This window comes from Manis pentadactyla, chromosome 13 (genome assembly GCF_030020395.1).
Source record: "Manis pentadactyla isolate mManPen7 chromosome 13, mManPen7.hap1, whole genome shotgun sequence".
Lineage (NCBI taxonomy): Eukaryota > Metazoa > Chordata > Mammalia > Pholidota > Manidae > Manis > Manis pentadactyla.
The window spans coordinates 4,937,506-4,962,948 of record NC_080031.1 but is presented as its reverse complement, the minus strand read 5'-3'; the positions used below and the strand labels follow the sequence as shown (position 1 = coordinate 4,962,948).

The window sequence follows — 25,443 nt, the reverse complement described above, 5'->3', positions numbered from 1 at the left end:
CTAACTAGACTGTGGCACTACGATCTTCACGCCCCCACAGGCTCAGCCAGGCAAGTGCCTCCGGAAGCTCCCCTGAAGCTCCCTTTGTGCCTAGCAGCAGCAGCTCTGCGGGGCTGGGAGGTGCTAAGCCCCCCTTCAGTGGCGGCTGGTCCCTCTATTTCTTTTGACTCCAAGGATGAGCATGGGCCTAGGTCTGGGCCTGTGAGTCAGCCCACTATTTCTCAGAATCGTTTCCATTCAGATGGTTGTTTTATTATAATTGGCTTTGATGCATTGTTTCATAACATTTTACTGTTTTCAATAGAGGCAATTAATTACGTGTGCAATTAGAGGCCTTTTGATTTTAATTTCTTTTTTAAGAGTTTTCATAGAGATACGCAAAGCTCAGGAAATAAAGCTGCCTGGCCATGTGGCCTGATTGGCGATTTGGGCACATGGTCCTTGGAGATGAAGGTTCGCCCTGCCTTGCCCCGAGTGGGACTCTGGTCCCTGGCCTTGGGCATGCCCTGTGGGGGCAGGGTCATACCTCAGAGTGCATGGGAGCACCTGGGAGCGCCTGTTTTAGGGGCTCAGGTGGGCAGGACTAAAACCATCTTCACAGGGCCTGGGCTCTTTCTCTCAGCACCCCTCTCTGAGAGGCATTCTAGAACCCCTGGTTTCCACACACTGACTGCGGAGCCAATCTCAGGAGCAAGGTCGTTTCACACTGGAGTATTTGGTATTCGCTGAGTAACTGGGATGGCCTCGGAGGAGGGGCGAGGGACAGGTCTGGCTAGTTCTGCGTGTTGTTTATGCTGAGGATTACCTGACACGTCCCAACCCGCTTCCCCGCCCCATCTGCTGGGGGCTGGCCCTCAGCCCTCCTGCCCTCTTTTCCCCGCATGCCCGGGCAGCCAGAGGCCAACATGGATCTTTCTGTCCGCATCAGCTGAGCCTGGAAACCTTACCCTTTGGAGGCAATGGAAAGGGAGACGCGGGTGAGTGTCGTTAGCCTCGCGCCAGAACCTCCCAGGCTGAGGCAGGGACAGGGCTGGGAGATAGGTGGGGCACTGCTACCTCTGTCTCAGCTTTGGGGGAAATTGAATGTACCCTTTCTAGTTTGAAGCTACTTGGGATCGAGATGGCTTGGCTTCCTTTTATCATGGTTCCTGGGAGGCGCCCCTGGGAGGAGAAGCTGATTGAATTTGGGGTTTGGTCAAGAAGCATCACAGGGCTGTGTGGCTGAACCCTGGGCTCCTGCTCTGTGGTCTGTGAGCACCCCAGCCAGGACATCTATGCTGTTTGATCATCATTGTTGCTGGTTTGTGACCCACAGAACCGTAGCATTCTAACTGGGCTCTGAGGTGATCTCGGCTAACCCCACCACCAGACTCACACACCTTCCCAGAAAATGTGACTTCCTATGTGCATTTAAGATCTTCAGGGGGCTTTTTCCATCTCCCCGGGTCACTTATGTTCAGGCTTACTAGTCTTCATGCTTGGAAAGTGCTTTCTTATGTTTAGCCATAACTCCTTCTGCCACAACTCAGGTTCCTTTCCTCTTCTTCTGTTCTTGGGGGTGATAGCAGCTAGAATATTCTCTGTGGAAAGTCAGTTATATACACACGAAGGCTTCCAAAGAGTTTATTCACCTATACCTCAGCTTTCTTCTCTTGAGGGACATTCTCCTTGGGCTCTAACTTCTCCCAAGGTCTTGTTTTCTGCTCCTCTCTACCTTCTTTTGTCCTTTACTGATACGGTAGAATCGGGGACTCTAGGAGGGACGGGCAGCACTGGGTTTGAGAAGGATCAGCTTAGCCTACGATCTGGCTTATAATTAGCTTGTGGTCCATTCTGAACCCCAGATACGTTTCTGCAACTTCTACCATCATCTCTCCTACCGTTCCTCTAGTCCCACCTTGCCTTTCTTTTCAGGATCCCCCCCTGCCCTCTGGTCGGTCCCCTTGGTGCATGTCTCCACCTCACCAAGGGAATTTGGCCCTAGGCCTCTGGAGCTTAGGGGACTCTGGGGAGCAGTAGGGTGATGCAAAGGGCAGATCGGAGATTTGTCTGGGCCTGGGGAAGGTAACACACAGTCACAGCCATGGGGCATGTTCCTTGGTAAATTTCTGCAAGCCTGAGCTTGATGGCCCCTAAACACAAAGGGTGAGAAGGGTTGAGCTACCTGCAGGCTGCTGGGGCCAGCCCCTGCGGCCGGGTGATAGCGGTGTTACCTGCCTAGAGAGCTCCTCTCTCCAGTCAGGGACCCACATGGGAAGTCACTGGAGGGGAGTAGGGTGGAGAACAAGCTTATCATTATTTATGTAAGTGTCACATGGTGGTAGGTGCCATGTTCATTCATCTGCAGCAGAGTTCTTAAGACGGGCCAACTTGAAGAGGTGCAGACTGGGAGAAATGGGTTGCCTAAGGCCACGCCTTCTCCCTGAGGGCCTCACTGCTTGTCCCGCAGCTCCGTGAAGTAAGGAGCACGGTGTTAGCCAATGGACTTGGCTTGATGAAGCTCCTGTGTGTGTGAGCTGGTTGGATCTTCAGGGGGGTCTTGGAAAGGGGCTGGAGAAGGACCCTCGCTTCTCTGTATTAAAAGAGAAGCTGCATGACGCGGTGGACCGAACACTGACCGCGTTCCAGGTCAGCTTTGACTCTGGGCAAATCAGTTGACCTTTTTATACCTTAGTTTCCTAATCTGTAAAATGAATAAAAATAGTACTTACTTCTAGGAGTCTTAGAATAGTGTCTTTCACATACAAGGCTCTATTAGAATAGCATCTGGCATAGACAGGCAGAGACGCGAGAGGGGGAGAGCCTCATCGGGTGCTTGGATTCACCGTCACCGCCAGCAGCAGCATCTAGGATTTAGTCCCGACTCCACTAAAAATTTGGACAAATACTCCTGCCTTTCAGTGCCTCGGTTTTTCTGCTTACCAAAGAAGAGGGTTGGACAGATTGCTCTTCCTGTGTCCATGGCAGGCTCTGCAATTATATTGAATGGGATTATGGGCGTGCTATGCTAGATTTATGCATTTGTTCTTGAAAAATAGTATGTATTTTGTGTTTTTTTCAAAAGGTGTCACATTCTCAATGCTTAAACAAGAGCAATAGTTATTAAAGAAAGACTTAAGTAGACCCACTGATAAAGGATCCTCTGTAGAGTGAGTGGCCTTAAAGTTGAAGCAGGTTCTTAATCAGCCCAAGACCACAGATGCTGTGGACTTGAGAATGGCTGGAGGTGCCAGGGCTGGTCCCAGAGGGACTGGGCAGGTTCACAGATGGCAGACCAGTAGGCTCAGGTCACTGCCATTCCCAGACCCCACAGGCAGGCACCCCCAGGACCCCTGGCACCTGCCCTTTACCCCTGCAGGCTCTGCTGCCCTCCCCTGAGACCTTTGCGTTTCATGTTGTCATTGCTGCTGGGCAACCTTCTTGCCTGGCCCATCCTGCCCAGCCTCCCCCTGCAATGACCCTGTGACTTGGCAAATGGGAGTGTGGATGTGTGGGAGTGTGTGTACGGGGCTCCAGGCTGGGATGCTGGGCAGGAAGGCCAAATGATGTAATAATAATCACTTAGTTTAAGTGTCTTGTTTTGGCAAAACAGCTTCCTCTTGGCACAGCACCAGCAGAGTGGACTGTACCCAGTGGAGAGGGCAGGGTGTGTGGGGAGGCGCAAGGGAAGCTGGCAGAGGGAACCCAGGGCTTTGCTGAGTGATTGGGATCTTGCTTCTCCTACAGGGCAGCGATACCCAGGACTGTGCAGGGAGCCCCACGGTGTACCATCCCGGAACTCTGTCACTACCCCAGTATTGGCAGAAAGGGGACATGGGGAGAAACCGAGGCAGCAAGTTCCTGGCCAATCACATATTTGCTTGGCAATAATGGGTGCTCTATATTCTTTAAACTATTTGATGAGTGAATGAATGAACACAGAGGTCTTTTGATTCTGGTCTAATGGGGATCCCTGAGGCTTTTTCACAGGTAGAGAAGGCACCTTAAACTAGAAAGAACTTTAGTGCTCCCCCAGGCCAGTAATTTTCAAGTTCTTTGGAGGAGCAGCCCCTTTTGTTCAAGTGAAATCTTAGGTGAAGCCTACTGTACACAACTGCAGGGTGAATATCCTCTGTTTGAAGTGGGATAAAGGACTCAGCCCTCTTCCTACTAAACTGGTCCCTGAAGCATCTCCACGGAACCTCTCGTGCTCTGTGGAACCCTGCTTGAAAACAGCTGATTGTCCAACCCCTTCATTTCATAGATGAAAGTGCTGAGACCCAGAGAGAGGTGTGACTGTCCCTGAAGTCACCCTCCTGGTTAGAGCAGAAGCCAGACTCCCCTGTGCCTGGGGCAAGGGAGGCCTTGGTGGTGACATGCCCAGCCTGCCCCTGGGTGGGGGCTTTAGGAAGGGAGGGGCAGGGAGGCCCTTCAGCTTGGGCCAGCTTTGACAGGGCCCTGACAGACCTGCCCTCGGGCCGTGAAAAGGGGTTGCTGGCAGGCTGAGGAGCCTCTGGCCTGCAGGAAGGTCGTGGAGAGGCTGGGGTCTTTGCCCCAGAGGTGCTCCTCTGAGTTCCATTCCTGGCTCTTCTGCTCACTGGCAAAGGGTAGGAGCTGGCTGGTGGGCCTGGGCTCTGCCCCTTGTAACTCGAGACCTTGGGCAAGAAGTCCCCTCTGGTCCCTCTTCCCACTTGCTCAGGGCAAGTGCTCTAAGGAGAGTTCAGGTTTCTGGGAGGGAGGCTGGATCTCAGCAGTTGCCCTCCAAGAACTGAGGAAAGGAAATGAGCTGCAGCTGTAGTGGGCTGGCCATCAGGAAGAACCTCACAGGGGTCATGGGCTGGACAGCGGGAGGAACCTCACAGGTGCAGTGGGCTTGCAGTTTCCCACAGGGCAGCCCTCCTTTGGGACTCAGAGTCCCAGTCTCTTCTCTTGCCCTGTTCTGCGGGGCCCCAAGATCTGCCTGCTTCCCCCTCTCACCCTCCTGAGGCCAGGGCCCCCAGGGCCTCCGGTTCTTTCTGGACATTGCCCTTTCTACCCCCTGCCCCCATCCCCTCCATCTGCACTCCCCATACTTCCCAGCCTTGGGAAGGCCTTATACTGAGCTAGGAGGCTCAGAATCAGCAATCTTTAAGGTCTGGTTGGGGACTACCCACCTGAGAATCAAAGGAAATAATGGGTGTGGAAGTTCTTTGGCAAAACTGTAAACCCCGGAGAAATGAAGGAAGTCCCTGGGGACGCTGGTGGTGCTGCTGGTCCAGACTGCTTGCTCTCAGGAGGCCTGCTTAGGATCCAGGCCCTGTCATTGGCCAGAGAGAGGAATTTGGGTCTGTGCATAACCTCCCTGGACCTCATTTTCAGACACCTAAAAAAGAGGGCTCACCATACCAACCGCAAAGAGCTGTATGAGGTTGCAATGGGATGGGGTGCCTAATGGGCTGTTACTTTATTATGGAGTGACACACTTTTGCAGACTGGGATTTCCTGCTGCCTCTGTGTTCATCTGGGGGACGGAGGCAAGATGAATCCCATTTTACACGTGTGGAGACAGACTCTGAAGTGTTGACTTACTTGCCCAAGGTAACCCAGCTAGGAATGGATGCAGTCATATTTGACCACGAATTCTTCTATTTCGAGCTCAGCATCTTTACCAATCGAACACCCACCCACCATCACAGACAATGTTCACTAAGTCCTTACTTTACAGATAGCATCTATCACTATGATGCTATGAAGCAAGGTGATGGGCTCACCTTACAAAAAAGGAAGCCGAGGAGTCAAGAGGCTACGTCCCTTGCTCAGAGTCACCAGCTGGCTTAGAGGGTCCTTGAAAGCTGTGATGCTCCAATGTACCAGGCTGCGCCTGGTCCTGGCAGGCCAGACAGCCTAACCATGACTCCCAGCAGAAAGTTCCAAAAGTCTGAGGTGCCAACAGGACCCCCAGACCCCACTCCAGGGGCTCCCAGCCCTATAAGGCTTCAGGTCCCGGTTCTTAGGCCATGTCACCCAAGCAGAGCCAGTGCCCATGGCCAGAAGACTGTGCCAGGCGGCTCTTGCTGCTGTCTTGCGAAGGCAGGGGACTCAATGCACAGAGGCTTAGGGTTGAATCCTGATTATGAGATTCTGGGCAAGCTGAGCCTGAGCCTCAGTTTTCCCGTCAGTGTAATGGGCTTCTAAAAGTACCAACCTTTCAAGGATGGAGTGAGGACCTCACAAAGCTCTGGGCGTGGAAGTTTATTGTAAACTCTAAAGTACCACACATGGTGAGGATATATCATTTATTGTATCGAGTTACAGGAATTGTCCCCAAGGTTGGGGAAGACTTACAGTACGAGCCTAACAGGGAGGGTGGCCTGGCAGGCCATGGTAGGTGCCACTGTGCCAGGGACCCCAACAGGTGCCAAGGCTCAGGCCACCACTAGTGGGAAATACAGGGCTCTCTCTACACGGCCTGGGCTTGTCCCTCTCATTGAAGGTCCAGCCCCCTCCTTCCTCTCTCACCATCTTACGTCTCATGGCTGTGAAATCTCAGAAATCTCAGCCTAGTTGGCACTGTGTGTGCAGTGCACAGGGGACAGGAATGCCTGCTTCCTGCTCAGCCGCTGTGCCCTCTTTTATCTCATCAAATCCTTGGATTATTAGTCCTAGTCTACAGACTGACCCAAAGAGAAGGGAAAGTTACATGGTTTGCCCAAGGGAATACTGCCAGATCCAGGATGGGACCCACAGAGCTACGATAGGGAACCACAGATCTAGGATAGGGACCCATAGGTCAATGGTAGGGACCCACAGATCTAGGATAGGGACCCATAGGTCAATGGTAGGGACCCACAGATCTAGGATAGGGACCCACAGATCTAGGATAGGGAACCATAGATCTAGGATAGGGACCCACAGATCTGGGATAGGGACACATAGGTCTAGGATAGGGACCCATAGGTCGATGGTAGGGACCCACAGATCTGGGATAGGGACCCACAGATATAGGATAGGGAACCATAGATCTAGGATAGGGACCCAAAGATCTGGGAAAGGGACATATAGGTCTCGGGGATAGGGACCCATAGGTCTATGGTAGGGACCCACAGATCTGGGATAGAGACCCACAGATCTAGGAGAGGGACCCACAGATCTGGAATAGGGACCCAGAGGTCTATGGTAGGGAACCGCAGTTCTGGGATAGGGACCCAAAGGTCTAGGATAGGGACCCACAGATATGGGATAGGGACCCACCGATCTAGGATAGGGTCCCACAGATCTGGGATAGGGACCCACAGATATAGGATAGGGACCCATAGGTCTAGGATAGGGACCCACAGATCTAGGATAGGGACTCTCAGATCTAGGATAGTGACCCATAGGTCTCTTGTAGGGACCCTCAGATCTAGGATAGGGACCCATACGTCTAGGATAGGGACCCTTAGGTCTGTGGTAGGGACCCACAGAGCTAGGATAGGGACCCACAGATATAGTATAGGGAACTACAGATCTTGGATAGGGACCCACAGATCTGGGGTAGGGTCCCATAGATCTAGGATAAGGACCCATAGGTCTATGGTAGGGACCCACAGATCTAGCATAGGGTCCCATTGGTCTAGGATAGGGAACCACAGATCTAGGATAGGGACCCACGGATCTAGGATAGGGACCCACAAATCTGGGATAGAGGCCCTTAGGTCTAGAATATGGACCCACAGATCTAGGATAGGGACCCAGAGATCTAGGATAGGGACCCATAGGTCTAGGATAGGGACCCACAGATCTAGGATAGGGACCCATAGGTCTAAGATAGGGACCCATAGGTCTATGGTAGGGACCCACAGATCTACGAGAGAGTGCCCATAGTTCTAGAATAGGGACCCACAGATCTGGGATAGGGAACTACAGATCTTGGATAGGGACCCACAGATCTGGGGTAGGGACCCACAGATCTAGGATAGGGACCCATAGTTCTATGTTAGGTACCCACAGATCTAGGATAGAGACCCACAGATCTAGGATAGGGACCCATAAATATAGGATAGGGACACACAGATCTGGGATAGGGACCCATAGGTCTATGGTAGGGACCCACAGATCTACAAGAGAGTGCCCATAGTTCTAGAATAGGGACCCACAGATCTGGGATAGGGACCCATAGATCTAGTATAGGGACCCATAGGTCTATGGTAGGTACCCACAGATCTAGGATAGGGTCCCACAGATCTAGGATAGGGACCCATAAATCTAGGATAGGGTCCCACAGATCTAGGATAGGGACCCATAGTTCTATGGTAGGGATTTATAGATCTAGGATATGGACCCACAGATCTAGGATAGGGACCCACAGATCTAGGATAAGGACCCAGAGATTTAGGATAGGGATCCACAGATCTAGGATGTGGGCCCATAGGTCTACGGTAGGGACCCATGTCCACCCACCTCCTTAGCCAGTGCTGCCTCCTGACGCCGTCACCAGATGCTTTCTCTCTATTTCCGCATATCCTCACCACCTCTCCTTGCTCCAAACCCAGTTGTGTTCCCCTCCAAGCTTCCAGGGGTGAATCTATCCTCATTGTAAGGAAATCTAGTCTCCAGTCGATGGGCGTGAGAAGGAAACCGGAGCTCTAGTTCACCTGTGTCAGCCGCCCTTCGGGTTCCAAAACACAAAAGTGACACTGCTTAGCTGGCTGGGCTTCAGGCCTCCGTGCATTTTTCCACATCCATCAATTAGCCCCAGTAACTCCTGGGATAGTCGCTCCTGGTCCCTGCCTCCGGCAAGCTGAGTGAGGCCAGGGAATCGAGGTTCCTCTTTGAATTCATCCCACAGCCTCCAGAAGAAGGAGGAAGTAACCAAATCAATTACCTCTGACTCTTAGACGAAGGAGTTAAAAAATAAAAATAAAAACGAACAAATGACAAAACGCCTCCTGGTAGGGATGATGGTGTTGACTTGGGCCAGATGTTCTAATGAGGACGACTTATTAACTGGTCTGTTTGCTAATAATGTCAAATGGCTTTAAGCACAGCAGTAGGGGAGGGATGGAAAGAGAGGTGCCAGAGGTCCAGGTCCTGTCTCCACACAGACCTGCCAACCGTCCCCCCTGCCTGGGGCCCTGAACAGGGGTTCCTTCCCTTACTATTCCCGCAGCTCCCCGGCTGCCCTCTGAGCAGCTGGCCAGTGCTCAGCAGAAATGAAGATGAGGCCGGATGTGGTCCCTCGGCCAAATCAATTACCAGCCGCCTCTGCTTCTCTGGGGATTTCTAGAGGGGCTTGAGAGGCAGAGAGGATGTTAGAGAGGGCAGAGGGGGTTCTGGAAGGGGCTGCAGGGAGGTGGGAAGAGGACTGATCTGGTGACGGGGGTTGGGGTCCTGCACACCAGAGCTCAGCAGCCAGCACAAGCTGTGAAGCACTTCCCGCTGCCCGGAGCGCCCACCAGATCCCTCCCCAGATGCAGAGCACCCCAAAGGCTTCACTCTGGAAAGGAACAGAATCATTGATCCCCCAAGGCCGGCTGTGCAGCATCCTGGGCATCCCTCCTCGGAGCGGAGCGGCAGCACAGCCTCACGGCTGAGCACGGCCCCCGGGGCCCGGCCTTCTGCGCTCACACCCTGGCTCTGGTGCTCTCCAGCTAGGAGGGCTTGGTCAAGTTGCTTAGTCTCTCTGTGCAAAATGGGGATAAGAGTTCCTACCTCATGGGGCTGTTCTAAGCATTAAGGGCGAAAACACATATACAGCACTTAGAGCGTAAGTCCTCTATCAAGCACTTCAAAGTACTGAATTGCGTGAATAAATCCCTCCCCTGACGCTGAGCAGGTTAGGATCCTGCCGGAGTGGAGGGCTGTACCCAAGCCTGCACCTTCTGCATCTCGCCTCTCTGGTTGCCTTGATGTATTGGGGTGTGTGTATGTGTGTGTATGTGTGTGTGTGCGTGTGTGTGTGTGTGTGTGCTGCAGTTCCTGAGAACCGTGGCATACAAGGCAGGCCGGCTTTCCTTAGACAGCGTTTTTCACACTTTTTGATGACAGTTTATAGTAAGAATGATGTTTTATCATCTAACACACATACATAAAAGAAAAAGGCAGGGATGTGGGGGCATGGAGGTAAAGAGGGCAGAAAGGGTGGTTACTTCCCCCACAGGGGGCCCCACCTCTTTGAGTGACCCTCGGAGTGAGGTGCAGTGCAGCGGCCTCCTCAGAAGGTCCCTAGAGCCGTGCAGCCAACGCAGTGACCCCCGAGCCCCGGGCAGATGGCCCACCTCCGCCGGTCCCTGCGATGGGGAGAAACCGTGGAGAGTTGGGATCAGCAGCCTCTTTGCATTTTCCCTCCATCCTTGGACACTCTCTTCTCAGATGCCTCTCTGGCCGGGGGACCTGCACAGCCGCAAGCCGCTTGCCACAGAGCACGTGTCTCCTAGCTCAGCAGGGTTGACAGCTGGGTGGGCTGGCAGGGGAGCAGCCTGAGAGATATGAGAGATGCCCTGCACTCCGTTTCAGAATGCTTCTCCGGCAAGGACGTCACCAGCCCGGGCATCTCCAGCCCGGGCAACCCCGGGCTGGGCGTCCCCTTCCAGGTCAGCATCCGGCAGGTCTGCCAGGTCAGCCTCCACAACATCCTCGCCAACAAGAGTGTACCTGGTTAGAGCAACACCAGTGGGGGCCGTACCCGTCCGCACACCTCCTGCCAGGACAGTGCCAGCCACGAGGGCCACCAGGGAGAGCCCAGGTACGGGGGGGCTGCAGGGAGGTCAAGAGAAGCAGGGAAGTAGCCCCATGTGCAGGCAGGAAATCTCAGAGTTGGCACACGGCAACTCTCCTACACCTTGGATAATGGCACATGGGAAGGAGGGGGCATGGGGTGGGCAGTGTGGGGCCTGGAGAGGTGGGGGCAGAAAGGAACCATTACATGTAAACATGCAGGACATTACATGCAAGACCATGTGAAAATGGGACAAATGGGGCTGGAGGGGGCAGGGAACCAGGAGGAACAAAGCAGGTGTAACTTCAAGGCTGCGCAGTCTGGGTCAGAGTGCAGACTTTGAGAACAAGAGCTCCCGGTTGGAGACGAGGGCTCTTCCCTTGCGTTGCCCTGTGGCTCTGCCGGGAAAGTTAGGGTCTGCACCAAAGCAGGGTCCTGACCTGGGCCTGTTGTGGACGGAGGAGGAAAGGGAGCCATCCTGACCCGGCAGGCACACCCCAGCCCCAGCTTTCCAACCTGGCTTATACGACCCAGCTCCTGGGGAGTTTGAGATGCCATGGGCCTTGGGCACTGGCTCTGCCCTTAAAGAAACAGTATTTTTGCCCACCCAGCTTTGCCCTCCTCCTGTCCTAGACTTCAGACTGTCCCCATCACCACCATACAAACAGGCCTGGAGGAACACCCCAGACGTGGGGCCATCTCACAGCCTTGCCTCACAAGAGCTGCTGAGGCGCTTGGCTGCGGTGGCCTTTGGAATCAGACATGCTTCCTTTGAATCCCTGCTCTGCCCCTCACTAGCCAAGTAACCTTGAGCAAGTTATTTAACTTTCATGAGCCTCAGTTTCCCCATCTATAAAATGGGCATAATGATGCCTAGCTCACACAAAATAATGCCCAGGTCGCTGCAAGCATTAAATAAGACAGCATGTGCCAAAGCCTGGCTGGCCCTTGGTAGATGCTCAGTGAAGCGGAACTGCAGGTATCAAGGGGTGGGGGTGGGGTGGTTGGGGTCTGGAGTGGAGAGGTCCTAACGGGGCCCTGGGGGGCCAGCCTTGTTTCCTTCTCCCTGCTCCACGGCACCGGACCCCTCCCCAACAGCTTCCCCCTCCCCTGCTACTGCCCTGCTCCTAGGACTCAGCTTGCCCAAGTTCACCTGGCAGGAGGGCCGGAAGCGGCTGCCACTCATCGGATGTGTGCTCCTCCTGATCGCCCTGGTGGTGTCGCTCATCGTTCTCTGTGAGTTTAACAGAGGGAGTGGGGGCTTGGGAGTTGGGTGGGGGAGTGGGGTCTGGGGCTGAGGGACACAGTAGGGGCTGGGCAGGGGGGACACACACTCACCGACTGCCATGCCCGCAGAGGGACACTCCTGCAAATGGCCTTGGACCATGGCACCCCCGGGCCCTCTGAGGCAGCTGGGTTGAGGGTGTGGGAAGTGGGAGGGCCTGGGCTGGGCTCCCATCTGTGCCATTCACTGCGTAATTTCCTTGGGCAAGTTAGTGAACCCCTCTGAGCTCAGTGTTTGTGTCTTCAAATAGGATGAAATTCATCCATTCATTCACCATACTACCTGCCTGAAAAGATCTCATAAAGACTTCACTGGGTTCTGAGGAATGAATAAGAGAATGGCACAATGCTTGCCACAAAATCCTACCCTAAAAATGCTAATGATTTGTTAAAAAATCTTAAAATCCCTGATTAGAAAAAGTCAGGCATTTTCCATCAATGGGATAAAGTGGTCAGGGATTCAGTCCCCCACAATTTCACCCCCTCTTTGGAAAAGATACTCAGGACATGTCCCAGGGTTCACTGTGAGCCCAGCATAGTGGGAAGCCTTAGGAGGGAATGAAAGGGGAGCCACCCCATTCCTGGGGAGAGTGGTCTCGTGGGGGACCCAGCTGGGAATAATTAAGGCTGAATGTGACATCAGGGACAAGGTGACAGTTCTGTGGGCTCGAGTGGCAGAAAACAGCTCGGGGAGACCACGGAGCCAGATAAGGGCCTAGATGGCAGTGCGTACTGGACAGGGCATCTGAACAGGGGGAGCAGCTCCAGGAAATGTGGGGGCAGATGGCCGAGGTCGGCCTGCGGAGAGGAGGGGCCTGCTTCACCAGAGAGGAGAATGTTCATCTGGGGACCTGGGAGACGTCTGGTTGGGCAGGTCGCCAGGCTGAGGGGTAAGGGCTCTGTGAGAGAGGCAGCGTGGTGGGTGAAGGGGGGGGGCGGACAGCTCTGGGGCAAGGCCTGGCCCGCAGGGCTGTTTGAGGGAGAGAATTGTGCAGGAGGAGGTAGCATGCTGGTCGAGACCACAGCTTTAGTACCAGCCAGGCCTCCCACAGCCCCCAGCTCTGCCACTTTCCAGCCGTGTGAGCCCAGCAATTTCCTTAACTCCCCGAGCCTCAGTTTCCCCTCCTGCCCGCAAGGTGACGGCATCACTGTCATGATGCATGTAAAGGCCCCCACGCTGTGCCAGCCCCATGACTTCCATGTGAACCTCCTGCCAGGCCTCACTGCCCTGCTCTCCTTCCTATCCCCACACAGGGCATCAGCTCTGGGGGTCCCCCTGGCGGCCCCCTGGAAGAGCAGTAGGAAGTAGCCCGTGGGGGGGAGAGGTGGCATCCAGGCGGGCTCCCCAAGTGGAGTTACAGCTCCAGCGTTTCCTGGAGGCCCCTGACTTTAGACCCCCCGGGGCCGGGGAGGGAGCTGGATTTGTGTCGGTCACTGAGCAACCCTGCGGGGCCAAGGGGGTCGGGAATAGAGCCCCAGCCTCTCTGACCCCCTGTCCAGAGCGGTGTCCACTACTCGTCAGGGTGGCCCCTCGACAGGTGGCTTCTTGAGCACTGTGAGAGGGACTGACGGGTTCCCGGGAGTGCCCAGGGCCTGGGGGCGGGGAGACCAGGGCACAGAGAGGAGGAGCAAGTCCAGGAGACCAGGCGGGACTGCTGTCTAGACCTGGGGGGAAGACACCCCTGGGTGACCTTCACCTTTGGTGCCCTAGAGCACGGTAGGGCCAGCAGGAGAAGTGGGGGGCCGGGGCTGAGGAGGAGAGGAGGGTGGGGTCTAGAACCTGGGTTTGTTGGGCGTCCGCGGGGAGGTGTCTCCAGGCAGGGGCGTGACAGTCCCAGCTGGGAGAGGGATCGGCGTTCTGGGCAGCAGGAGGCACGGCGCTGGTCTTCACACCTGGTCTGTACAGCTTGTGCGTTTGGGACTCAGCCATCCGGAGCTGCTCTTTGAGTGGGGACACATTTAAAGCATAAAGCCAAGAATTTGGCAAGAGCTGAGCATAGGGGGCATCCCTTGTCCAGGGGAGAGGGAAGAAGAAGAAAACCCAGGAGCTGCTGAGGCTGGAAGGGCAGCCTGTGAGGACAGGACGCGCAGTACTAGCGAGCGCGTGACAGCAGAAGAAGTTTCCCTGCGAAGGCCCGCAGAGCACCGAGATGAAGGGGCCCCAGCGGGGCTCTGAGAAGGGGGCCCTGGGATGCTGGAGGAGGTGCGTTCTCTGGCCATCACCCGAGCCAGCCTGGGGGCATGGGAGCCCCAAAGTAGCGCCCACTCCCACAGCATCCTCTCCCGCTTTCTCCCATCTGGATGGCTGCTTGAGACTGCCTGGTGCTGCCCTGCTTGCAGGAGCTTTCTGGAGCATTCCTGAGCAGCCTTTCTTTCCATAGAGATGGGGGACAAGAGCCCCAGAGGCCAAGAGCGATTGCAGGTCGGTGGTTCAGAACCCCCAGGACCTTGAGCTGCTTAGTGTCTCAGGGCTCTGGGGCTGGCACTGACCCAGCTGTCTGTTCCATTTCTTCCAGTCTACTTCTGGAGGGGCCATACAGGGATCAAGTACAAGGAGCCGGTGGAGAGCTGCCCCAGGCACGCTGTGCGCTGCGATGGGGTGGTGGACTGTAAACTGAAAAGCGACGAGCTGGGCTGTGGTAAGGGCTGGGCAGGGGTGAGGGCTGGGCAGGGGTGAGGGCTGGCAGGGGTGAGGGCTGGGCAGGGGTGAGGGCTGGGCAAGGGTGAGAGCTGGGCAGGGGTGAGGGCTGGGCAAGGGTGAGAGCTGGGCAGGGGTGAGAGCTGGGCTGTGGTAAGGGCTGGGCAGGGCTGAGGGCTGGGCAGGGGTGAGAGCTGGGCAGGGGTGAGAGCTGGGCTGTGGTGAGGGCTGGGCAGGGGTGAGGGCTGGCAGGGGTGAGGTCTGGGCAAGGGTGAGAGCTGGGCAGGGGTGAGGGCTGGGCAAGGGTGAGAGCTGGGCAGGGGTGAGAGCTGGGCTGTGGTAAGGGCTGGGCAGGGCTGAGGGCTGGGCAGGGGTGAGGGCTGGGCAGGGGTGAGGGCTGGGCAGGGGTGAGAGCTGGGCAGGGGTGAGAGCTGGGCTGTGGTGAGGGCTGGGCAGGGGTGAGGGCTGGCAGGGGTGAGGTCTGGGCAAGGGTGAGGACTGGCAGGGGTGAGGGCTGGCAGGGGTGAGGGCTGGGCAGGGGTGAGGGCTGGGCAAGGGTGAGGGCTGGCAGGGGTGTGGGCTGGGCAGGGGTGAGGGCTGGGAGGGGTGAGGGCTGGGCAGGGGTGAGGGCTGGCAGGGGTGAGGTCTGGGCAAGGGTGAGGACTGGCAGGGGTGAGGGCTGGCAGGGATGAGGGCTGGGCAGGGGTGAGGGCTGGGCAAGGGTGAGGGCTGGGCAAGGGTGAGAGCTGGCAGGGGTGTGGGCTGGGCAGGGGTGAGGGCTGGCAGGGGTGAGGGCTGGCAGGGGTGAGGGCTGGGCAGGTGTGAGGGCTGGCAGGGGTGAGGGCTGGGCAGGGGTGAGGGCTGGGCAGGTGTGAGGGCTGGCAGGGGTGAGGGCTGGGCAGGGGTGAGGGCTGGCAGGGGTGAGGGCTGGCAAGGGTGAGGGCTGGGCAGGGGTGAGGGCTGGCAGGTGTGAGGGCTGGGCAGGGGTGAGGGCTGTCAGGGGTGAAGGCTGGGCAGGGGGTGAGGGCTGGCAGGGGTGAGGTCTGGGCAAGGGTGAGGGCTGGCAGGGGTGAGGGCTGGGCAGGGGTGAGGGCTGGCAGGGGTGAGGGCTGGGCAGGGGTGAGGGCTTGGCAGGGATGAGAGCTGGCAGGGGTGAGGGCTGGGCAGACATGTGCATGCACTTGTGCACTGTGGCGACTGTGTGCTCTGTTGACTGCAAATCGCGTAGCAGCTCAAATGGGGAGGCAATGGACAGATAACTGGAGGATCATGGTTCCAGTTGCAGCAGACTTGTGTTTGAAACCAGCCTTTGAGTGCTGTGTGACTTTGGCTAGTCACTTACCTTTTCTGGGCTTTAGTTTCATAATTTGTAAAATGAGTGGACTGGACAAGATTAGTGACTCTCAAATGAACTCCAGTGACTCCTATCTATCAGACTGAGCCAAGCAGAGCTACTCTGTCTGGGTGTACGTGTGGAGTCTGCAGTCCTGTCCACATGTCCCTCCTCTTTGCCCAGCAAGGGACCTCTGACTTGCCACCCCTATGGTTTCATGAGGGTCAGCTTGTAAACAGCTGATCTTGATGGGCACAAAGATCTCTTTGAAGGATCTCTGGTCCTCAGTGGCTTTTACACGTGTTGTCTACATACAGCCCTGGTGGGTGTCTGGGCACAGGTCCCATTTATTCCACGCATGGGTAACATGTGTCCTTGCCCAGGACTGTCCCTCTGTGATGGAGCCTGCCCAGTGAGCACTCCGTCAGATCGCAGTCCGGCTCCCCTTGTCAGTGGCTTGTTTGGGCGTGTCTCTGTCTTTTTGGGGGTGATGGCTCCAGGCAGTGTTCACCCCTTCTCCCAGCAATGGCCCCCTGGGTCCTGTTGCACAGAGAGCTGTCTGCCCTGCCTCAGCCCCATCCCTTGGCTCTGCCCTTACGGAGCATCTTGGGCCTCTGAGCGCTGGCTGGTCATCATCACCTACTGGGCCAAACTCCCGGGCATGTCCCAGGCCTCAGAGAGGAGCCTCCAGACAGAAGCATCTCGAGCCTTACCCAGTCATTCCTCAAGAACCTGGGGCTTCCTGAGAGCTGAGGACCTGCCCTGATCTCTCCTTGCCCTGCAGTGAGGTTTGACTGGGACAAGTCTCTGCTTAGAGTCTACTCTGGATCCTCCCAGCAGTGGCTTCCTGTTTGCAGCGACAGCTGGAACAGCTCCTACTCGGAGAACACCTGCCAGCAGCTGGGTTTCAAGAGGTGAGCCTGTCCCCGGAGTCCTGGCTGCAGGCAGGCCTCAGGCTCTTTGCACGGGCATCTCAGGCTCATCACAGGAGCCTCATGTTAAAAAGACTCTTGGGGACCAGAGCTGAGGTCACTGGCCTAAGACACCATTGAGTTATTCAAAGGGACAGTGGCCCTGGAGCCCAAGTCTGGGGACAGGCTGTTGCCGTGAGGCCAAAATCATTACTTGTAGATCTGCAAGAGGATCCCTCTGCTGTACGGGTCTTTTCATCAAAGCACCCTGATGCCCACTGTCACATGTAAGTGGCAGCGGCCCTGTGAGTGGGAAGGCATTGGGCAGGTCCAGATTTCTGCTCACATCTGGGAACTAGAAGCTTAGGCTGTGAAGACCCTTCAGGGGGGCTCGGAGCTGCAGCGGCTGTGGTTTGGGCTGGGAAGCATCAGGCGGGGAAAGAGGTGGTTGGTGGCTGTGGCCAGACAAAGACGTAAGAATCTTTGGCTCCAAAGTTTTTAAATAAAAAGCCGCTGCTGCTGGGTGGAGCAGTAAGTAGGGTTTCAACAATCACCTTCCATTTGGAAGAGTGTCTGATGTGCAGTCACAGAGGCGTCTCATCCTCCCTCTTGGTCTGAGTTTTCAAACCAAGTGGTTTTGGGGTCCACCAGTGTGTGTCAGATTGTGAGGAGAAGGGTCTAGGATGCCGCTGTGGGATTTCTGCACAAAACCAGGGCTTGTGGGTAGGACTTAGAACCAATTCTCTGCCCCCTTTCCCCCCTCCCCTCCCCCCTGTCCCAGACCTCAGCTCTGACCTGTGAAAGGGAATCTGGGTGATGTCGTTGGAAGATGACACACACCTCTGGTCACTGAGCTGTGTGACTTTATGTAAACTGAACCTCCCTTGGGCTTCCACCGTAGATGGTGGCACTTATTCAAAGAACATTCGCTTAGCTTTTAATATGTGCCAGAAACTATGTGGCCCCTGGCCAAGATCCTGCCCTTGGCGAACCTCTGCCATGGTGTGGGTGAGAAAGGCTTAGATGGATAACGACAGCGCAGTGCGATGCAGCGAGGACCTGTGCGCAGCACTGCGGGCCCGCGGAGAGGCCACCGACTGCGCCCGGAGGGGAGCAGAGAACAGAGGAGCCCCATGTGGAAAGGCACGCTCACCAAGGGTGCTGCGTGTTCTAGAAGTGCACGGAAGTGCCATGCAGATCGTGGTCCATGGATCGCCCGCATCAGAATCACCTGGGGTGCTTGTTACAATGCACCCCCAAATCAGACTCTCTGGGCTTAGGATTTAGGACTAACAAACATCCTGAGGTGATCCTCACGCACATGGGGTCTGAGATCTAGCAAGCGAGTAGAAGTTTCTCAGACTTTAATGTGCAGACCAGTAACATGGGGATCTTTCAAGTAGAGAGTCTGGCTCAGCAGGTCCCGGGTGATATTGCTGCTGCTGGTCCATGGATCACAGTTTGGACAGAAAAGGGATAAGTCAGTGTTTTTCAAACGAGAGAGTGCATCAGAGCCACCCGGAGTCTGCTGAAACACAAAAAGGGGGCTCCTGATGCAGCAGGTCTGGGGCAGAGCCCAAGAGTTTGCATTTCTTACAAATTCCCAGGTGGTACTCATGCTCCCAGACCACTTTGGAAACTACTGGGTTGGTGCATAGGGTTGGTGGGGGGCAGGGGCGGGATATGTGGGTGGGCTCTGAGCCTCCTGCCTTAACTGCCTCTGGCCTCTGTCGGCAGGGCTGGCTGGGACTCCAATGCCAGAGAGGGGCCCGTGGGGGCCCCGCCTCCAGAGCTCACTCTTCTTCGCCTCTCCTCCCTTGCAGTGCGTACAGGACTACCGAAGTGGCCCACAGCGGTTTCGCCAGCAGTTTCTCTATCTCCAAGTACAACTCCAGCATCCAGGAAAGCCTCCGCAGGTATGGCGGGTGGCTCTATCTGTGGGCAGGGGAACGAGGGGCTGCTTGAGTCAGGGAGCCCCCCTCCTTAGGCCTCTCTGGGGCCCAGCCTCCAGGAGGCCATCGTGAATGTCAGGAGCATCTCAGAAACAGTCCTCATTTCCCACCCAGCTCCTGACTTAAAGGTTCCTCTTGAAGCTTCCTGCAGAGAATACATCGAGGTCAGGGGTACCGCCAAGAGTTTACATGGTTGTCAGAGACAATGAATAAAGACAATGAAAAACCACCAGCCAGGTGTTTGGACAGAAAGCTGCCACAGAGTATAGGCTTGGGATGGGCAGGGGCGAACATCCCTGCGGCTGGGAGTGGGGAGGAGGCACAGCAGCAGGGGGAGAGCCAGGTGCATGTGGTCAGGGCCCCGAGGCCCATCTGGGAAGCATGGCTCCTCCTAGGCCTCACCATCTGTCATCTTTGCACTGCAGCCCTGCCCTTGTCCCAACCCCACTGAGGGGGAGCTTGGGGGTGCCCGGCCAGCTAGCAGTGTTCACCTTGGGGAGAGGGAAGAAGAGGTGGGGAGGGAAGGGAAGCGGATCAGCTGCATCTGGGTGCCTGCTCCGGGCTAGGTGGTTTGCGTGCTACTTTGTTGGCGGGGCGCGGGGAGCTGTCAGAGGAGTGGTAGGCCACCTGTTCAGCTGTGGAAGGATGCTGAGACAATGAAGTCATGAGTTCAAAGAATGCGGATGTAATCAATGTGTGCCATCACAGGAAAACTGGAGGGTGGGGAGAAGGGTGGGTATGGTTTGCACTGAGCCATCACCATTCCTGGAGAAATCACTAGAAGGGTCTATCCTACTGGGAGGGAGGGAATCTCCATCTTCTTATGCAAAGGGGATGGGATAGGAACTTAGCAGGAGTCAATCAGGAAAGGCTTCCAGGAAGAGGTAGCTAATGTGCCCTTGTTCCGTTTTCTGTGTCCTCTACAGGTCTGAATGCCCTTCCCAGCGGTATGTCTCTCTTCAGTGTTCCCGTAAGAAGATGCTCTTCCTCCTGGATTGTGGCCTGTGTGGGGTGGGAATCAGGGGGCTGCGGGGTGGGACCCCTCTGGGGGAGGTAACCAGCCAGGAAGTGGGGCTTAACCAGCAGGCCTGCTTCAGGGCCAGAGTCTCTATAAGGTACTGGGACAGTCTCAGGGTAGCATTTCCGCTTTTCCAGACTCTGCTCAGCCCAGCAGCCTTGCTCATACCCAGAAAGCTCCATTCAAGACTCCTGGGTTCTGGACAGGGGCCAGAGCACTGGGAGAGCGAGTCTGGGCCAGCTGAAAGCCTCTACATTAATAGACGCGGAACTAAATCAGCCAACGTTTACTGAGCACATCTACACACAAGGCACTGTGCCTATCTCTTTATGAACATGATTTGATTATCACAAGGCAGATGCCACTATTGTCCACTTACTGAAAAGAAACTGAAGTGCTTGCTTGGCTTAATGTCAGACTGTTAGTAGGTGAGGAGCTGGCCTTTGACCTCGGGTCTGACCCCAAGCCCAAGCTGTTCACAGGTCCCCGAGCGCTGTGCTCTCAGTGACCACAGGTGGGGCTGCCCCTTTGGGTGGGCTGGCACAGTGCCATAGGTGGGGTGCCCACCCCTCAGACCCCACTGGCTCTCCACTCTCTCCTCCTTCTCAGGAAAAAGCACACAGGTCTGAACAAACTCCAAGGGCTGCCCTCCATGTCCGTGTTTCAGGGGGATGACTCACTCCAGAACATGGGAAGTGTTCCCTTAGGGAGCAGGGTCCCCGACAGCACTAAATGGCCCACTGGGGAGCCATGGGGCACAAACCCACACGCACATCATGGGATGTTTGTGTCTCCTTTGTTTTGAAATAACAGAGATCCCCATCACGTGCCTGTCAATTCAAGGTCATTTAGACCTGGTCTGCTTTCCTGAGCTCCAGGTGGCAGCTGTGGTATCACGGTCAGGACCCTGATGCCTGACCCAAGGCCCAAGGCATCGGGCACTCAATAAGCACGTGTTGAATTAATGAAAGAATGAATGAATGGGCTCTGCCTGGGATCAAACTTCCCACTGGATGATCCCAGAAAGCTCACCCACCAGGTGGGAGCTCGGCCTTGGCAGGAACAGCTGTGTTGCATCAGCCTAAGTGAGCAAAGCTGCGTCAAGGTGTGGGCAGGTGCCCTCAGGCTGGGGCTGCCTGGGCCTGCCCGTAACCCCGGGGAGCAGAGCGGCAGCCCTGAAGGAGGCTGAGTTCGTAGCTCGTCTCTTCTGCTCCTCCCCAGACTGCGGACTGAGGGCAGCGACCGGGCGGATCGTGGGAGGGGTGCTGGCCCCAGAGAACAAGTGGCCCTGGCAAGTCAGTCTGCACTACGGCACCACCCACATCTGTGGGGGCACGCTGATCGCCGCTCAGTGGGTGCTCACCGCTGCCCACTGCTTCTTTGTGTAAGTGCCTGAGGGCGCCGCCCCTTCAGGGCTCACCATGCAGGGCCCATGGCAAACGGACGTCTCTTTCCAAGGAGGAGGGCTCCGCCTGTGGGCCTGGCCTGGGGACACTGGTGTGGCCAGCGTCATGGTCTGCAGTTGGTATTTGGCCCTGGGAGTGTGAGTTGGGGGGTATTTGTTCTGATCAATGCCCAGAATGAGAAAATACCACTGATGGTGCCCTGGGAGGGTGAGGCGGCAGGGAGAAGGGTTTGGGGGGCTGCCCCTGAGGAACAGGATGGCACAAAGAGGCTTTGGGTTCTGCTGCGACTGGAACTTAGAGGAGAGAAACCGAGAAATCAGGAATGCTGTCCCAGGCATGGAGGGACGGGGGCCGCGGGGAGGGCGGTGCAGTCAGCTCCTGAGGGTCACCAGCCAGGCTTGTCCCTTTGAGCTGGTGGACAGGAAAGGGCTCTGGAGACGGGTCTTCAGCGGGTAGCTCTGTCCTGTCTGCAGCTCTGTTTCTGCTGAGGATACTACTACTGAGATGTGGCCTGCCCTCCTTATTTGATCCTTGGTGGTGTGCAGAGGAGATGGAGTGGTGAATGCTCACACAGATCTCACTCGTCCCCTCGTTATTATCATAAGGTGCAGAGTGGCTAGTTCAGAACGGTTTTTTGGAGGTAGAGGATTGTTTTGGAGCCCTGGGCAAAGATAGGGGGCTCCCTGCAGTGGTCATGGCATCCTTCCTCCCGCCTGCACGCTGGTGCCCCCGGCCGCAGCATCTGTGTGGCACACGCGGCCAGGGGGCTCTTGTGGCTGTTGCAGGACCCGGGAGAAGATCTTGGAGGGCTGGAAGGTGTATGCAGGCACCAACAACTTGCACCAGCTGCCAGAGGCGACCTCCATCTCCCAGATCATCATCAACGGCAACTACACTGACGACGAAGATGACTACGACATCGCCCTCATGCGGCTCTCCAAGCCCCTGGCCTTATCTGGTGAGTGAAGCAACCCCTGTCCCCCACCCCAGCTCATCCTGGCGGCTCTCGCGGCCAGCCCTGCCCTTGCCAGCATCTGTCAACCCATCTCAGGGTCCTGTTGACCCACCTCAGGGTCCCCAAGCTTCAGTGTGGTGGAAATCAGACTCTTAGGGACAATTTAATAGAACACCTCTATTTTATAATTGGGGAGACGGAGGCCCAGGGGCTGGAAATAAGTTTGCCCTGAATGACACCATCTCACATTGCCAACTGGTGACACACCAAGGCTTGGATGCTGGTCTTAATCAATATAAATAAACGGAACTGCCTCACTGGTACGTACGGAGCGCCCAACGGGAGCCAGACACTGTGGCAGGCATTCACTTCCGTGATTTCATGTACTCCTCACTACCAGTCCCGTGGAGCAGGTACTGTCATTAGCTTCATTTTACATTTGAGGAGATGGAGCTTTAGAGAGAGAGAGTTACCCAGGTCATGAAGTGGTAAGTGGCAGCTCCAGGACCGGCGCCAGGTCGGCCCAGCTCCCAAGCGGTGTTCCTCCCACGTGGCTCTTTGCTGGCAAACTGCTGACTCCACAGCTGAGACCCCACCGAGCACACAGCCAACTCAGGCCGGGAGGTTGCAGCTCAGGACCGACGGAGGCTGCAGGAAGGAGGCGCTACTGAAGTTCTCAGGAGCAGATCAAAGAAGGCTTCATCCCTCCGTTCATTCACTGACGGGTTCATTTACGGAATACTTACTGTGTGTCTGCTCTGCCGCGAGCTCTGCAGCTGTCACTGCAAATAGAACAAAACGGTGACACACACAGCCAGCCAGCGATGCGATGTTGGGGGCAGCAGGCGGAGTCGTGGTGGCACAGACTGGGCACCTGATCAGTCTTGGCGGGCGCGGGAGGCTTCCCTGAGGGAGCAGACCCGGATTTCCGGAAGCCTTGGGGGGCACCTTGGTGGGTCCAGCCTTTCTCGCGCCCTGAGCCTGTGAGCTGGCCTTTCCTGGCGGTCGTTAGGGAGGCAGGTCCTGAATCAGAGCAGTTAGCTCACCTGAGTGGTGTGAGGTGGAGGAAACAGGCCGGGCTCGGTTGGGAGGGGCCAGCCCGGAGCCACGCCCACCAGCCGGAGACACCCCCGCCCTCCTATGCACACATGAAAGGGGGCAGTCAGTTTTCAGGACAGAACAGACCGTCCCGGCTTCGTAAAACCCAGACTCCATTTGCTAGGCATCCAGATCTCACCCACCCACCCAAACCCCCCTTAATATTATTTGGAATTCCAAATCAAATTACATAATTTGTAAAACAGATGAAAGTTATTATAATGTTGTATATGCTTTTTCAGACTATGGCAGCCCCTCTCCGGATTCTGAGAGGCCCAGTGCAGGAAGCATACCTCTAGTCTGAGAATCACAGCTCAGATTTATGTGGTCCTGTGGTCGGACCATGTGCCCTGGTTTTTGGTTTAAAAATCAGAGCAGACCTTCTTTAACTCGTTTGGTGGGCCAAGGACTTTGAAACCACAGTGCTATCTGTGAAAACTCAGTCGTGCAGGCCCCCAAATGAGTGGAACATGTAATAGTGTTACATGTTTTAAGATTCTGGGTCTCAAAAATGAGCACAAACTATTTTAAGAAATCATGTTTTGCATTTTATGTTAATAGCTGGTGCCATCCCTTCCTTTCTTATTTTGTTTACTTTCTAGCAGACAAATACATTAGACACAAAAGCTTAATTGATAGGAGAAAAATTTAACATGCATGCATTCTCTCTCTCCCTCTGTTTCTCCCTGTCTCCTTCCCTCCCTTCCTTCTTTCCTTCCTCCTTTCTCCCCTGCCTCTCTCCCCCTCCCCTCCCTCCCTCCTGTATTTGTTGAGTACCTTCTGAGAGTCAGGCACTACTCTAGGTGCAGGAAGCTGCAGTCAGTGTAACAAACAATTGAGAACACTGCAAACATTCTGTCAACTAATGTTTTCCTCTTGCAAATTGGACTAGGGTGGTCAATGCCCTGGTCCATCTGGGGACACCAGCCCTCAGAGGGAGCTTATGAAGTGATATACAACAGCACCTTCCAATGTTTCTGAGTATGGCCACAAGTGAGTAGGGTTTCATGGTCTGTGCCTCTAGGGACATGCTCTTCCCACTTGGGGAGACTGTCTCACCCTGGAGGGAGAGTCTCCAGTGGTGGCCAGACAGCAGGTGCCCTCCCCAGCCCACTGAGACAGCAGGGCAAACAGTACCTGGGATTAGCCTGCTTCTCTCCTTTCTTTGATGAAGCCTGGCATGGAGGCCAGCAGGCATGGGAGAGGCCTGCAGCCACACTATCAGCTTGGCGCAGGGGAGCTTCGGTGGCATACGCATCTGCCTTGGTGGCACCCTCTGAAATCTGGGGACTCTAGCAGCAACCTGAATGACGGAGGGTCCAGATAAAGTGCTTAAGTTCCTGGTCTGGTCAGTTCAAGGCCCTGAAAGATTCAGAACCACTCTGGGGTCAAGGAGGGCAGACCTACAACATTGAAATTCTTGTCTCTCCTCCCCACCCACCAACCGGAACCTCCAGCTTGTCCCTTCATTGATGTCTTAAAGTCTTGTTGCAGCGCACGTCCACCCTGCCTGCCTCCCCATGCACGGACAGACCTTCAGCCTCAATGAGACCTGCTGGATCACAGGCTTTGGCAAGACCAACGAGGCAGACGGTGAGGGGCAGAGATGCTAGACCGTGGGTCTGCGTGTGTGGATGGGGGGTGCATGTAGATGAGGGTTTGGGTGTATAGATTCCTGGGCCTGGGGGTGAATGTGTGTGTAGATTCACCTGTGTAGGTGTCGAGGCAGCCTGTATGGCAGTGCCCTCCAGCCAACACCACCTGGAAAACCCCTGCAGTTGAACAAGCTGGTTGGTGTTCACTGCACTGAGGGGTGCACACGCACGGAGAACTGTGGAGCATCTCGATAAGAGGGTGTTAGACAGGACTTATGGGAGTTGGGTGGCCTGGGGGGCTCAGTGGTGGAGCATTTCTCCAGTTTGGATGCTTTCAGAAAGCAGGGCAATCCTATGATTGGGGGTCTCCACAACCTCATCTAGGGGTTAAGAAAGGACTGAGTCTAAAGCTGTTGCTAGTGAAGAAGCAGCAGCCACTCATACTGGCCAAGGGGGGGGGATGGCTGGTGTTCCTGTGGTTTGCACAGTGCCCTACCCTGTTTTCATCTGTGCTTAAATAAGCTGCTGAAGGGGGCTCACTTGGCCTCACTTCTTCACCGTCGCAGAGCTGCCTGGCCCCATGCTGGTCTTGGAGGGTT

At 55.7% G+C, this 25,443-nt stretch overlaps 1 protein-coding gene across 8 annotated transcripts in view; it reads left to right on the top strand.

The window, feature by feature from the left end:
* Nucleotides 1–826: 826 nt before the first annotated feature.
* Nucleotides 827–25,443, top strand: part of TMPRSS13 (transmembrane serine protease 13) — a 34,005-nt gene continuing 9,388 nt past the window's right edge. For 5 of the 8 annotated variants that reach the window (XR_008993285.1, XR_008993284.1, XM_036919887.2 and 2 more), the window contains exons 1-10: nt 827–977; nt 10,453–10,681; nt 11,705–11,890; nt 14,455–14,577; nt 16,694–16,823; nt 18,644–18,736; nt 19,699–19,742; nt 21,012–21,174; nt 21,982–22,154; nt 24,744–24,842. Coding sequence is in view for 6 of the 8 variants with exons in the window: in XM_036919887.2 (XP_036775782.2) it covers nt 960–977; nt 10,453–10,681; nt 11,705–11,890; nt 14,455–14,577; nt 16,694–16,823; nt 18,644–18,736; nt 19,699–19,742; nt 21,012–21,174; nt 21,982–22,154; nt 24,744–24,842 (1,258 nt within the window). In the remaining 2 variants the exon portion in view is untranslated. The other 3 variants (XM_036919886.2, XM_036919885.2, XM_057490655.1) reach the window with 2 other exon arrangements.